The sequence below is a fragment of the Lissotriton helveticus genome, chromosome 12 (assembly GCF_964261635.1).
Source record: "Lissotriton helveticus chromosome 12, aLisHel1.1, whole genome shotgun sequence".
Lineage (NCBI taxonomy): Eukaryota > Metazoa > Chordata > Amphibia > Caudata > Salamandridae > Lissotriton > Lissotriton helveticus.
This window is the reverse complement of record NC_136073.1, coordinates 301,867,738-301,880,061: the sequence shown is the minus strand read 5'-3', so window position 1 is coordinate 301,880,061 and position 12,324 is coordinate 301,867,738. Positions and strand designations below refer to the sequence as shown.

Below are 12,324 nucleotides of genomic sequence, written 5' to 3'. Positions count from 1 at the left end.
TCTTACCCAGCTTGCTTGGATATTCAGATTTTAGTGGCGTGTCAAGAGATCACAGCAATTTCCCAATAGGGATCCTGTAAAGAGGGATTCCAGAATAGCCATGTCTCTAGGAGAATGTGATCCAACCGTATCACAAAGTGGATTTCTAGCTTTAGTTAAAGGTGATATAGACTAAAATTCCGTGGGTAATTTAACCTTTAATTAAGCAATGGCCCTTTTTTGGGGGTTTCCAACTGTAACAAACATTTGGTCTAATGGGGGAAAATACCTTGTCTTGTCACAGTTAAATGTAAACCACCTCTTGATATTCATAGTGGTTAGTCTTCCCCACTGTTGTGATAGGCTATTGAAAAAAAAAAGCTAGCACTTCAACTTGCTGGTTCAAGAGGAAGTGTGTGTGCTTTTGGTATAAACCAGTGTTTGTTCTTAAAATATCCTTCTGAAACTTTATATCGTTCTTTGATGGTAAAGGTTCAAATCTTGCTGACTCTTCTTACTGATGTTTTTACCTGTTTGTTAGACTTGCTTTAATTCTAGCCATTCACAGGAGTTAGCTGAGGTCATTATTTAGCACAAGGCAAACTTTTTGACTCACTTGTGATTTCCAAATAGTTGTTGGAGTATTTAGTGTTATCCTTGTCCTACCATATTGGAGTATACTAACAAAAAAATACGTTTGTCGTCAAAACATTGTTAACTCAAAATGTACAGAGTTGTTTCAATTTGTAGTTATGTATTTTATTTATAAAGTTCAGTCAAGACTGCATGCACTTTCTGGCGACAGAGCACACTTTATTCCTTGGTGTTCTTTCCAGCTTTTAAGTAGCTTACTACTAATAAAATTGTGCATCAAGATCAGAAAGTAATAGTGAAGGCTTTGATGTGTCATACATTGAGCTGCGCTCCCAGTTTTCTTTTAATTACTTTAGGTGAATGCTAGAGCTGTACAGCACTCTTCGTTCTTTTTTGGGTTGTCTCTTTGACAGGTGCAATTTTGTGCCAACATTAGTTTAGTTGAAAATAGGGAATAGTATCCTGTTTCTTAGTTCCATTGTAGCTGCCGTTTATCTTGTAAAAAGTAAAGCTACAAGTTTACTCCTAGTTAACAACTCTTTCCTTCAAAAAGTGTTACTCCTATTATTGTATCACCAAGTTAAAGCTTTTTTAGGTCGACATAAAATCTGTTGGCAAAATATTGTAACTCCTGTAGAAAGCATCCAATGCCTTTGGAAAATGCCATTGGTGAAAAGCTAATTTTTCTCCCAAGCTCTAACGTCCCAATTAAAATGTGTGCTACCATAAAATTGGATACTGGCGTTCCAAAATATTATTCACCGCCACAATTGACAGTTGCGCGACTGCTTGGTAAGAACTGCCCTCCCACCTCTGTTTGTAATCCATTTACCCTGTGTACCTAAAATATTAACCTATTCTATACAGCGATTTCAACTCGACCTGTGTACACTTCTCCCCCTCTACGCTTTAAAAAAATAAACACATGCCATTTAGGTCTCTAATGTTTCTGAGAATGTTACCCATTTGACAACCATACAGCCAGACATGTAACCCATCATTTCTGAAGATCAAAAATACATAAAAGGCACATCATGATGACTTCATTGCTACACATTTCTTTGTTTGTAAATAACCAGCCTTTTTTTTCTTTAAGGGAATATGCAACTGTCATAGGCCATCAGTTGCAGGATCATGGCCTTGTCGTGGAAATGATATATCTTGCCTCCGAGTCGGGTCTCACACGCGCGCTCCAGGAAGTTAAAAATGATGGGTCCCCATTTTGTATTCTTGTTGAGCAGTCCAATGTAGCGCTTTCTTCTTGCACCGTAATCATGCTTCACGAGTCCATCAAAAGTAAGTTTAGCTTCATTCAGATGTCACTTAAAAGCACCCATCCCATTCAAAAATGCAAATACTTTTCTCGTGACACTTAAATGTTACACAATTGACACTCTGCCACTATTCACAATCCAATATATTAATGACTGCCGTGATCGCGCACATTTTTCCATTCTTTTACCTTAAAATGCAATGCTCTCACACTTCAGTTTATCAAACCAAATCTTTTTGGAACACTGGTTACCAACATTTGAAGTGAAATCGCTATCTCTTGAAATTGATAAAGAATTTCATTACACTTAACAAGTCTTTTGGTGCACTTGTCAATTACCGAACACAATTGCAACCCCATACCTGGTGCGTAAACATTGGTAATTTCACTGTTCAACTTCACTTGTTTCCTTGATTTCAGCCGTTCGCTGATGTCATTCTGGGACCACACATTGAGTTTCTGTATCAGTAGGTCTAGGGAGACATTTCTGTGATTTTTTTTTTTTAACGTTTTTTTCTGTCCTTATAATTACATTGAAAAGCAATTTGATTGAAAGGTTAATATAAAATGAAGGTTCACTTTCAGATTTGCTTCTTTGGTGGGGTAGGTGCTTCTCAGTATGTACTTCCCAGTATAATGCACCTTTTTAATTTTAAGTGCTGCATCATTTCTTCTTGTCCTCTCAAATATGTTTTATAATACAATGTTAAAGAATGGTCGTAAAAAGAGGCCTGTCGCCCCATTTCCTTCTTTGGCTACAGAAATGGGAACTATACCCTCCTCTCAGCCTCCACTTGAAAAAAACATTTTTGGCAGTTACTGTAGTCTCAGGGAAACACAGTTTACATCAAATGATGACTTCTCTATCCTCTGTTTATGTCCAATTGGCAATAAGTACTATTGAATCTTAAAAAAAAAAAGTAAAATAACTTGTATTTTTGTGCGTTTTATAAAACAAGTTTGCTAAAATGTGTTAAACGTCTATTCCGTTCAACTGAACAAGGATTCCTTGCTTCAGAATGTCACTTTTAAATGTACTGAAAGCAGGAAAAGGTGTTTCTCTGACCATTCTCAAAGGTGTTTCTCGACACGCATTTAATATCGAGGTTTTCAATAGGGGAGTGTTTCTTTCGGTAGGATCATGAAGTTAAAAACTTGAGTAGTGTTTGTGCAGGCTGATATCACCAGCACTACGGCTTCCCTCTCCTTTTCTGTATAAAGTGGCTATATTTCATGTAAAACTAATGAAGCCATTTCATAATATTTACAACCGGGGTTCTCCTCGGGGCTTGTTTGTAGTACAGTTGCAGTCCCGTAGATCCTTGGAGGCCGGGCATGTTAAAGCTCGTAAACCATGTCTCATTAAAAGTCATGTTTTTTGCAGCAGTAGCTCCTCTCAACATTGCCAAGAGCAATTTACAGTGCCTACCTGTATGGAAATAGGGCAAATAACTCCAAATCCTCCACTTTATTCTGCCCTTTAAAGCCAATGCAGCATTAACATATAGTCACTATATAACCAAACTAAAGTTGTCTCCATGAACATTCAGTTTGTAGGGCTACTCTGTATTAGGATTTCATTCATCTTGATTATACAGTTTGAAAATTTGTGAAACACTTTCCATCAGGAAAGCATTCTTTGCAAAACTACAGTTAATATTCTCACAATGCCAGCCTTTCCCCTCCATGCTGAACCTGCATTGAAAATTGTTTATTACCCAAAATAGGTAAGGGGGAAGTTACCAGGGTGAGAGGGTACGTTTATGAAGTATTCACTACAAGCCCTGATTACATACTTTGGGTCAGTAGTTGAATGTCATGTTCGGGTTTTCTTAGATTGAGCCATGAATGTTTTGGATTTAACAGGTACTCCTGTTCCCCTAAATCAGGTTTGTGTTGAAGGATAGCAGATTTTCAAGTGAATTGGCTTCTCATGGTGACCTTTATGCTTTCAATTGTATCCAACCGTAGAGAAATGTTTTCCTACAAGTGATATTCTTATCTGTAATGTATGTCCTGTTTCACCCAAATAGTAACTCCTAAATGGGCTTCTCGTGCAAATGATGAGATTAGCTGCATTGGACAAAACACAGGTAAACAAAATAACCTGATTTTTGTAGTCCTGGATTTATTGTGTACATTTAAGATTGTGTGCATGTTTTGCATCTTTATCACGGAGAAGTCCCATATTCTGTAGTTTTATTTGTCTTGATCATAATGTGCTACTTTTAAAGATGGTAACCACTGTTCTACTGCGAGACCTAGTTTATTCTAGAGTGCATATGAATCTGTTGCCAGCTTGAAAATTCAAACTTTAAAATAAGTTAGGGTTCCTGGAAAAAAACGTTACTGGTGATCCTCATTTATATTGCTAATATTAAGTGCCCTGGTTTGTGAGAAGTAGTATGGCACACTGTATATAAAAAATCCATGATTCTGTCCTGTTTCAGCAGGAAATCTGGCTAGAGTGCTGTTTGTCTGGATTTTGGCACTCATGTGATATGAAATGTATCCTTCTTCCATGCTAGGATTATAGATTACAGTCAGAGTCATTATCTCCTTGTGTTCCCATTGAGTTGTTACTAAATTCTCTTATCTAATTGAATGCACTTGAGATTATATTTATGGTTGGTACTCTCCTCATTCATGTGTACAGTGTTCTATTTTGCAGCAATATAAAATAGACTTTCTTTATGATTCCTATTAAGTTTTTTAAAAACCAAATGAAAGTAGCTGTAGACGAGTAACGGCTGACTGGTGTATTGTTTAATTAGCGTTCTGTAAGGGCGTGACCAGTCATGAAGGTATATGTCATGAGGGTATATGTCATGAATCCATTGTATCTGTTGCTATCTTTATTCTGATTTCTTGATTTGCTCTCCATAGGTGACTGTTCAAAGTTAGTCTATCCTCTACTTTTAAGTAAAATTTAGACCAGTGATATTGCTTGTGTGCGTATGTTTATAGTTTTCCTATAACCTGCGGTGTTCTGTCTTAGTTCGTGGTTTCCTGCATGTTTGTTTTATAATGTTTCTAATCCGTGAGATCTTTTCATTCACTCTCATTGACCAAAATGAAATTTTAATATGATTGAGCCATTAAGGTAATGGCATGGCCAAGCCAAAAAGATGGCATGTTTCCAAAGTAATTTCAAGTGGTCCAGAATAATTTTCATCACTTTTGTGCTGCCTGAGCCGCCTTAAGTGGTGTGGGCATGCCCAGCTGATCAATTTGTAATGCATATTATGTTGAGCATGTAGGCTAATATTTGCTTGGAGGATTTGGACCTTTTTGTTTAAGTCTCTTTCTCTGTAGATGCATAAGCTGTGCATTCGTCTGCCATTTAGTGTTGGGCTCAAATGTGTACAACTTGTTTATCTTTGGAAGAAGTCACAGGACCTAGTAACTTTAACTGTTAGTGGTTTGTGCATGGGCATCAGCTCTGTTCTGTTGTTAGATTGTTTTTTCTCCATTCTCAAGTTCAGATGTCATTGTGAGCTCCAGTTAGACGCTTGTGATTTTCTTGCAGGGCCCTTGGATCTGTCCCCTCCTAAGATTCTAAAAGACAATCCTGCTTCTCATTGGTTTTCAAATGTCTCGTTCCATTTGATTCTGTCAGTTACGTACCTCTCGATTCCCACCGTCTGGATTGAAAACGTTCCTGTCATCGAAAGGACTCCATTTCGATTGTGTTTCTTACCATGGCAAGTACCAGAAGTGAGACTTTCAGGAAGTCTGCAATCTGTTTGTCTTCCAATCACCGAGAGGACTCCTGTTTGCAGTGTCTTTCATTCCATAACAAAAAGACTCTACGGAACAGATGCGTCCGTCGTCTCAGCTGCCATGGAACATAAACGAGAAGCGGACAACACTCTGGACAACTATTTTGAGAGCCTGACTAGTCGGATATTGAAAAGATCCTCATTCAAAACAAGACACTCTTGATCCGCACAGATAACATGACTGCAAAATTTTACTTCTAGAAGGAAGGAGGCCACATTCACCGCAGTTGTCCAGTGTGGCCCAAAGCATCTAGCAGCAGGACTCATCAACAAGTTCATGAATTGAAACTCGAACTCCAGGTCCTAATCACGTACGTTCAGTTTTGGGCTCCCACAGATAAATCTGTTCGACACTGCCGAGTTTGCAAAATGCTTAGGTTTTGTCGCCAGACTACCATACCCACAGTCCCTGTGCAATGCAATAAGTAAGAGTTCGTCCAGGATATTTGCTTTGGCTTTTCTGCTTCCCCCACGGTTTGTGGTCCGGAGGCTAACGTTCCCTCACACTCATCTTGGTAGCCCCAACATGGGCATGCCAGCCATCGTACTCCACACTACTAGCCTCTAGACCCACACAAGAAGCCCTGCAACAAGTCTGATCTTCTCACACCAAATCACAGCACTCTCAAACACCACAACCCTCAACAGCTCAACCTTGCGATCTGACTCCTGAGGTCTTAGATTTTTGTTACCTTAATCTTCCAGAAGCCTACTACCAGGGTCTGTTACCCAACGGAATTGAAATGCTTCATGCAAGAGCTGTATTCCCAAACACATCAATCCACTTACAGCGTCTGTGAAACATATTGTATGCTGCCTCCTTCACGTGCCGAAGTCAGGACTTGCCTGTACATCTGTATCTGGCTGCTGCCTATTTGCAGAATAGGCAACATATTTCACTACTCAGAATTCCAGTCATTAAGGTTTTCGTGGATGGTCTCAAAAGGGTTATTCCACCACTTACGCCCCCTACTGCTGTTTGGAACCTTAACATTGTCCCTACCAGACTGATGGGCCACCCATTTTGAACCACTCCACTGGTGTCCACTTCAATTCTGTCCTTCCTTGTAACAATCGCCTCCCAAGAGTACGTGAAATACTCAATCTTTTTAGAATAGCGGTTTTCCAGGTACATAAAGACAGTTCTCAGAACCAATCTAAAATTCTTTTCTAAGGTGGTCTCCAGTTTGCACCTTAACTAGACAATTGAGCTGCGAGTCTTCTTTCCACACCCAGAAACTATAGCCGAACGCTCACTGCACACTCTTGATATCAAGAGCGCTAATGTACTATGCCCTTCCGGAAGACACAAGAGCTATTTGGTTTTTACTACAAGCCACACAATGGAAATTATCTTTTTAAGGTGGAAATTGTGCATGATGGTTGGTCAAGTGTACACAGACCTGTTATTTCAAAGCAAAAAGAACCCTGCCGTCCCTCCCAGACCTCGTTCCATTCATAAGAAAGGGGCTTCTATGACTTTCTTAGGTAATCTACCATTAACTGACATCTGTAAAGCAGCTACCTGGTCTACCAATTCTACCTTTACCAAACACTACTACATGGATGTCTTCAGCAGGCTGTCTTATGGACACTTTTTCAGTCTTCTGTAACGCCCTCCGGCTAAGCCACCGCATTTGAGAGGACTGCTGTACTGTCTATGCACAGCATTTGTATTTACAGCTACACATGCCACACATGGAAAATGTGACTTATTGCTGTAGATTTATCTTTGTTACCTTTATTTCTCTGCATTGCATGGCTTATTGTTTTCTGTATTGTCTTTGATCCATTTCCAGTCTTTCTGTTCGTGTGGGGAAGAAACAATCCAACAATGGCGCTGATGCCCATGCTCAGTACCGCTAATAGGTGAAGTCACTAGGTCCTGTGACTCAAAGACTTCCTTGAAAGAAATAAGTTGTACACATCCGAGCCCAACACTAGATGGCAGAAGTATGACAGCATGTGAACAGTGCTTACAGAATAAGCAACCAAAAAATATATATTTATTTATTCAGGCTTGAGTAAAATCCTTGCCCATCAAAGCTGTAAATTGATTTACAAAATAAAATGCAAATAAAGTTGTTAGAAAAAAATACTTTAACCCCTTCCATGCTAATGACAAGGTCAGCTCGTCATGAAGTACCACTGGACCTGTGCTTATGACGAGTTGAACTTGTCATGAACAATGGGAAATATTTATCTTCAGCACAGGAGAAAAATACACTGTAGCATTGAAGGTGTTAAAAACGTTTAATATCCACTGAAACTAAACTTGATCCGCAAGTAGACATCCGGTACGACTGCATTTAATCATAGGAAGTTTACTTGGTAACTGCAGTGATTTTTATTTTTTTTATTTTTATTTTTTTACTGTACGTTATAAAATATTTTTGAGAGGCCCACTTGATGGAAACGATGCAGCACCCTCTGAGTAATCTTTAGTTTTTTTTAAATGACTTGCGCAAAATGTGATTTTTAAGTTTATTTTAATATGGCTGACTGAACTTGTTTAACAATACAATACAAAACATTCAAATAGAGCACATGATTGACAATGCAAGTTGTTTCTCTTCTCTGTAGTACACCGTAATATGCCCATGGCGGATGCTTTGACACTGGTTACTAATTCTTTTGGAAAAATATTTACTGAACGTGAACAGAAGGAACGCACTGAGATCTCACACAAGGCAGCGGATCTGGCGGATGACTACCTAGAACGGGAGCTCTATGAGACTTATACTGTGCCACTGGGCATTAGACATCTTCTCTTTCTGTTAAGTGAGGGCAAATACGTGTATCGAGAGGAGTTGAACTCCATAAGTGACTACTTGAAGACCAGGAAAAATGAGTTGGAAGGTACTTACATTTTCCCCTCCCAATGATCAGCCTAAATAATTTGTTCATTAAAATGACACTTCTCATACAGTTGTCCAGTTTATGCCTGAAAACAAGTTAAGTATTTATGTAAATGTCCCATACAGAATAGTCATAAGTTGATGGTTTCAGCGCTAGGTGGGTCTTTTAAGGACATTTTACCAAATTTCCTTCTTAGCAAATAATTTTATAAGAATGGTGATGCTTGTCAAAATGAGTAACACATTTGCATAAAATTGGTATGTTTTGTCTACAATTTAGTATTTGAATTTCATTTGTGCTTAATTTTGGATTCTAACAAGATGTCTCCCACGTTTACATGCTTCAAGTGTTTCCTTGTGTTGAAAGCCATGCAGTTAACATTCTGCAAATATATTGACAAACATTTAATAACACATCTATGCAACGAACCACTGCACAAATTGTCCATTGTATGTTAAAACAACCTTGTCTTTCTGTTTATAATTAACCTGTGTTACTAAGTGGCACACAGAGTGGTGTCGAATACTGTTTCCATATATTGACAATGCAATTAATTTTTTTCTTGATTTATAAAGACACTCTGACGTTCTGTTTCTTTTTTTTTTTTTCCTCTTTTACACCAGGCTTTGTTGAGAAACCAAATCCTACAACTGAAGCTGATAACACTCTGTATCAATCAGCCACAAGCTCAGGCGCCCTCACCTTGAGTAAACCACCACCTCTTCTTCCAACACCCAGCAGGACCCCTCTATTAGGCCTTGCACCTCTTTCTCAAACTAAACCTGCTTTGCTGGGTGATAGGCCAGGGGGTCTTCTACCAGTACCAGGTTAGAAGAGTTTCTTTCGCATGACAAGATACGCTTTGACAATGTTTGCACTGTTTCACCGTTTTTTGACCTACAGCAATGACTAGGTTTAAAATGCACTGTTTCTTTGTTTTTGCTGCTTTCAAATTTTGTTTTTTTTAAATGCTTGAGTTTCATATCATTGCATGACTCCCATTTTTCCCTAGAAATCTTTAAAAAAAAAAAATAGATCCATGCTGTGCAGTATAATTGGATGACATTGGCTTTGACTTTAACCACACTGTCTTTCACTTACCTTCTATTCTCTTTGGAGTCCTGGTTCGTTTATAGCTTATGTGCGCACACACAGACATGCTCTTGGATGAAACTTTGCTGTGGTACTTTTTGTTTGTTTTTAAACAATTTTTTAAAATTGATTTTCCATTGTACCAAATGGGCGAAGACCAGCAGAGATAATACATACATACATTGTGCATGTGATAAAGTACGTAGACAAAACCCGTATGGTCTGAAGAACAAAAGACCAAACACATTTTAAACAGCACCAAACACCCTTATAAAGCATTACACATACAATATATATCAATTTACATCCACAGAAGTACAAGATCAGTGCACTACGCAGATGAGTTGCTAACCACCAATTGTTCAATGGGGTCATGGTAGGCAGACTGGGACATTGGGGGCAGATCTATACCACTGTATGCGGCCCAGCGGGCCCAAATCTTCCTGTGCTTCTATGGGCACCCTCTCGCCTGAAACACCACGATTTCGGCCGTCGTGCATCTGTCTAGAGCCTTTTTAGGTCTCGTACATGGCGACGCAGTCACCAGCGAGACCTATTGTTACCGTCTTGCCTGCCAAGTGATACAGGCCAGGACACGCCCCGATTGGGGGTCTGTGTACGCGCCCGTGAACACACGCATGTGCACATCTCCCTTCCGTCATCGCAAGCTCCACTTTCATTTTTGTAATGCGCACGTGTGCTCCAAGTGCAGCACGCTCGGTCTTGTTTTTAAATGCAGATGATGGCTTTCACAGCCGCCAATGCTGGTTCCTGGCTAATGCTTGTTCCTGTCTGGGTGTGATTGCAACGCTCGTCGCTAGACCGCAAACCGCACCTGCTCTAGGCCATGTAGAAGCACCAGTCTGAGGTTGAGCGGAATACCCCACGCCAGGACCTGACCCAGGCAAGACACCACACTGGTCCAGAACGGCTGGATCGCCACACAGCTCCACACCATGTGCAAAAAGGAACCATCCTCACGGCTGAGGCACTTAAAGGGTCTGAATTGCGCCCATTTTCCACAACCAATGGCGTGTGTAATACACTTGCTGGAGGTACTTAAACAGGATGAGCCTGTATCTAGCGGACACCGCTGAATACCAAGGGCTGGCAAAGGCTTCGGCCGAGTCATAGTCTGTGAGTGCCTGCAGATCCGCTGCACATGCCACTCTGGTTTTATGGATAGTTGTCATAGCGTGTGTGTTGAGTGACTGGTGTATTTGCCTAATTTAGTGATACCCCGATGTCCCCCATCAGGAGGCGGCCTGCTAACTGGTGGAACTCCACTCCAGTTTGTCGTATCTGGGGGTCTAAGGCATGTCGAAGCTAAAGGTATCGGTGCAACTGTGATTTATGGAGGTCATAATCAGACTGCAGCCTTTGAAAGGATTTAAGGGTGGTGCCCCGCATGACATCCCCCAGCGTGGAAATCCCGATAAGGTCCCATTTACGGAACACGCAGAGCGCCGCAACAGGCAGAAGAAAGGTGCCATGCTGTAGGGGAGTGGAGCAAGTTAGTCTGTAACCCCCCGCCCCAACCCCATGGACCCAACAGCCCTCCTTCAGATCTGTATGACTGTCCAGCAAGCCAGAGTATCTAGTGATGCATTAATATACAAGAGGTGTAGCAAGGGGGGTGCCGAACATGGCAATCCGCTCGACTGTGTATTGCAGGTCTGACTGGGGTCCCTACCACCACTCATTTACCACCAAGAGGTGTGAGACGGAATAATACATGTGGACATCCGCCGCTGCAAAGCCCCTGCAAAATGTAGATTGTGTACACGTGGAAAGCGCTACCCGACTCCCCCCTGATATAGTAGGCACGGTAAGGACACCATCTTTAAAATTGCAGAACTTCCTTATAGAGACGGAGGTAGCTGGGACCAGACCATCGTCTTGTTATGGACAGCAGGAAGCAGTGGAGCGATATTGTGTTTCTAGGAGACTGTGGGACATAGTGAAATAAAAAAACAGGTATTTAAAGCTAGTATCGGCAATGCGCAATTCCGATGCCCAGGCTTGACTCCTCTGGGCCCCCTAGCTAGGAAAAAGTGTGTATTTGGAGGGATTGGTGCACAGCCCAGTGGTTTGGCCAAAAACTCAAAGGATTTGGAGGACGCGTGGCCCCGAGAACCATGGGTCCGACATGAAGAAGAGGGCGTCATCCGCGTAGAGCGCAATTCTATCTGAGTGCTCCTGTGTCCAATTCATCCCCCGAATCAGCGGGTCCTAGCGCACCCATGCTGCCAGTGTGCTCTATCGCAAGGGCGAACAGGAGAGTGGACAACTCTGCTTCATGCCCCGACGGATGGGAAAGGGGACCGAACAAAGTTCCTCTGCACAAACCGACGCGGTTAGGTCTGTATATAGCCGTTGCATATAGGCTATACACCGAGAGCTCAGATTCACAGCCTCCAGGAGCTTGAAGAGGCGGGTCCAGCTTAGGGAGTCGAGCACCTTGTCAATATCGGCGAGTAAGACAGCCGCCGTGCGACCCAAGCTGGGCGCTCCCACGATGGCATTGTGGATGTGCCTAATGTTGTGCCTAATGTTGTGCCTAATGTTGTGCCTAATGTTGTGCCTAATGTTGTGCCTAATGTTGTGCCTGGTGGAGTGCTGCGGCATAAAGCCCGCCCGGTCAAGGTGTATAAGATCGTGGATTCAAGACCGGATGCGGTCTGCCAGGACCTTCCCCACGAGCTTAGGCTCGAAGTTCAGCAATGAGATGGGCAGATAGGAGGC

General features: G+C 41.4%; 1 protein-coding gene across 7 annotated transcripts in view; it reads left to right on the top strand.

The window, feature by feature from the left end:
- Positions 1 to 12,324, top strand: part of LOC144799146 (uncharacterized) — a 224,904-nt gene that overhangs the window by 110,522 nt on the left and 102,058 nt on the right. For 4 of the 7 annotated variants that reach the window (XM_078670361.1, XM_078670359.1, XM_078670358.1 and 1 more), the window contains 4 exons: positions 1,670 to 1,869; positions 3,880 to 3,939; positions 8,212 to 8,487; positions 9,111 to 9,314. In XM_078670361.1, coding sequence (XP_078526487.1) covers positions 1,670 to 1,869; positions 3,880 to 3,939; positions 8,212 to 8,487; positions 9,111 to 9,314 — 740 coding nt within the window. The remainder of the gene's footprint in view (positions 1 to 1,669; positions 1,870 to 3,879; positions 3,940 to 8,211; positions 8,488 to 9,110; positions 9,315 to 12,324) is intronic. The other 3 variants (XM_078670362.1, XM_078670363.1, XM_078670364.1) reach the window with 1 other exon arrangement.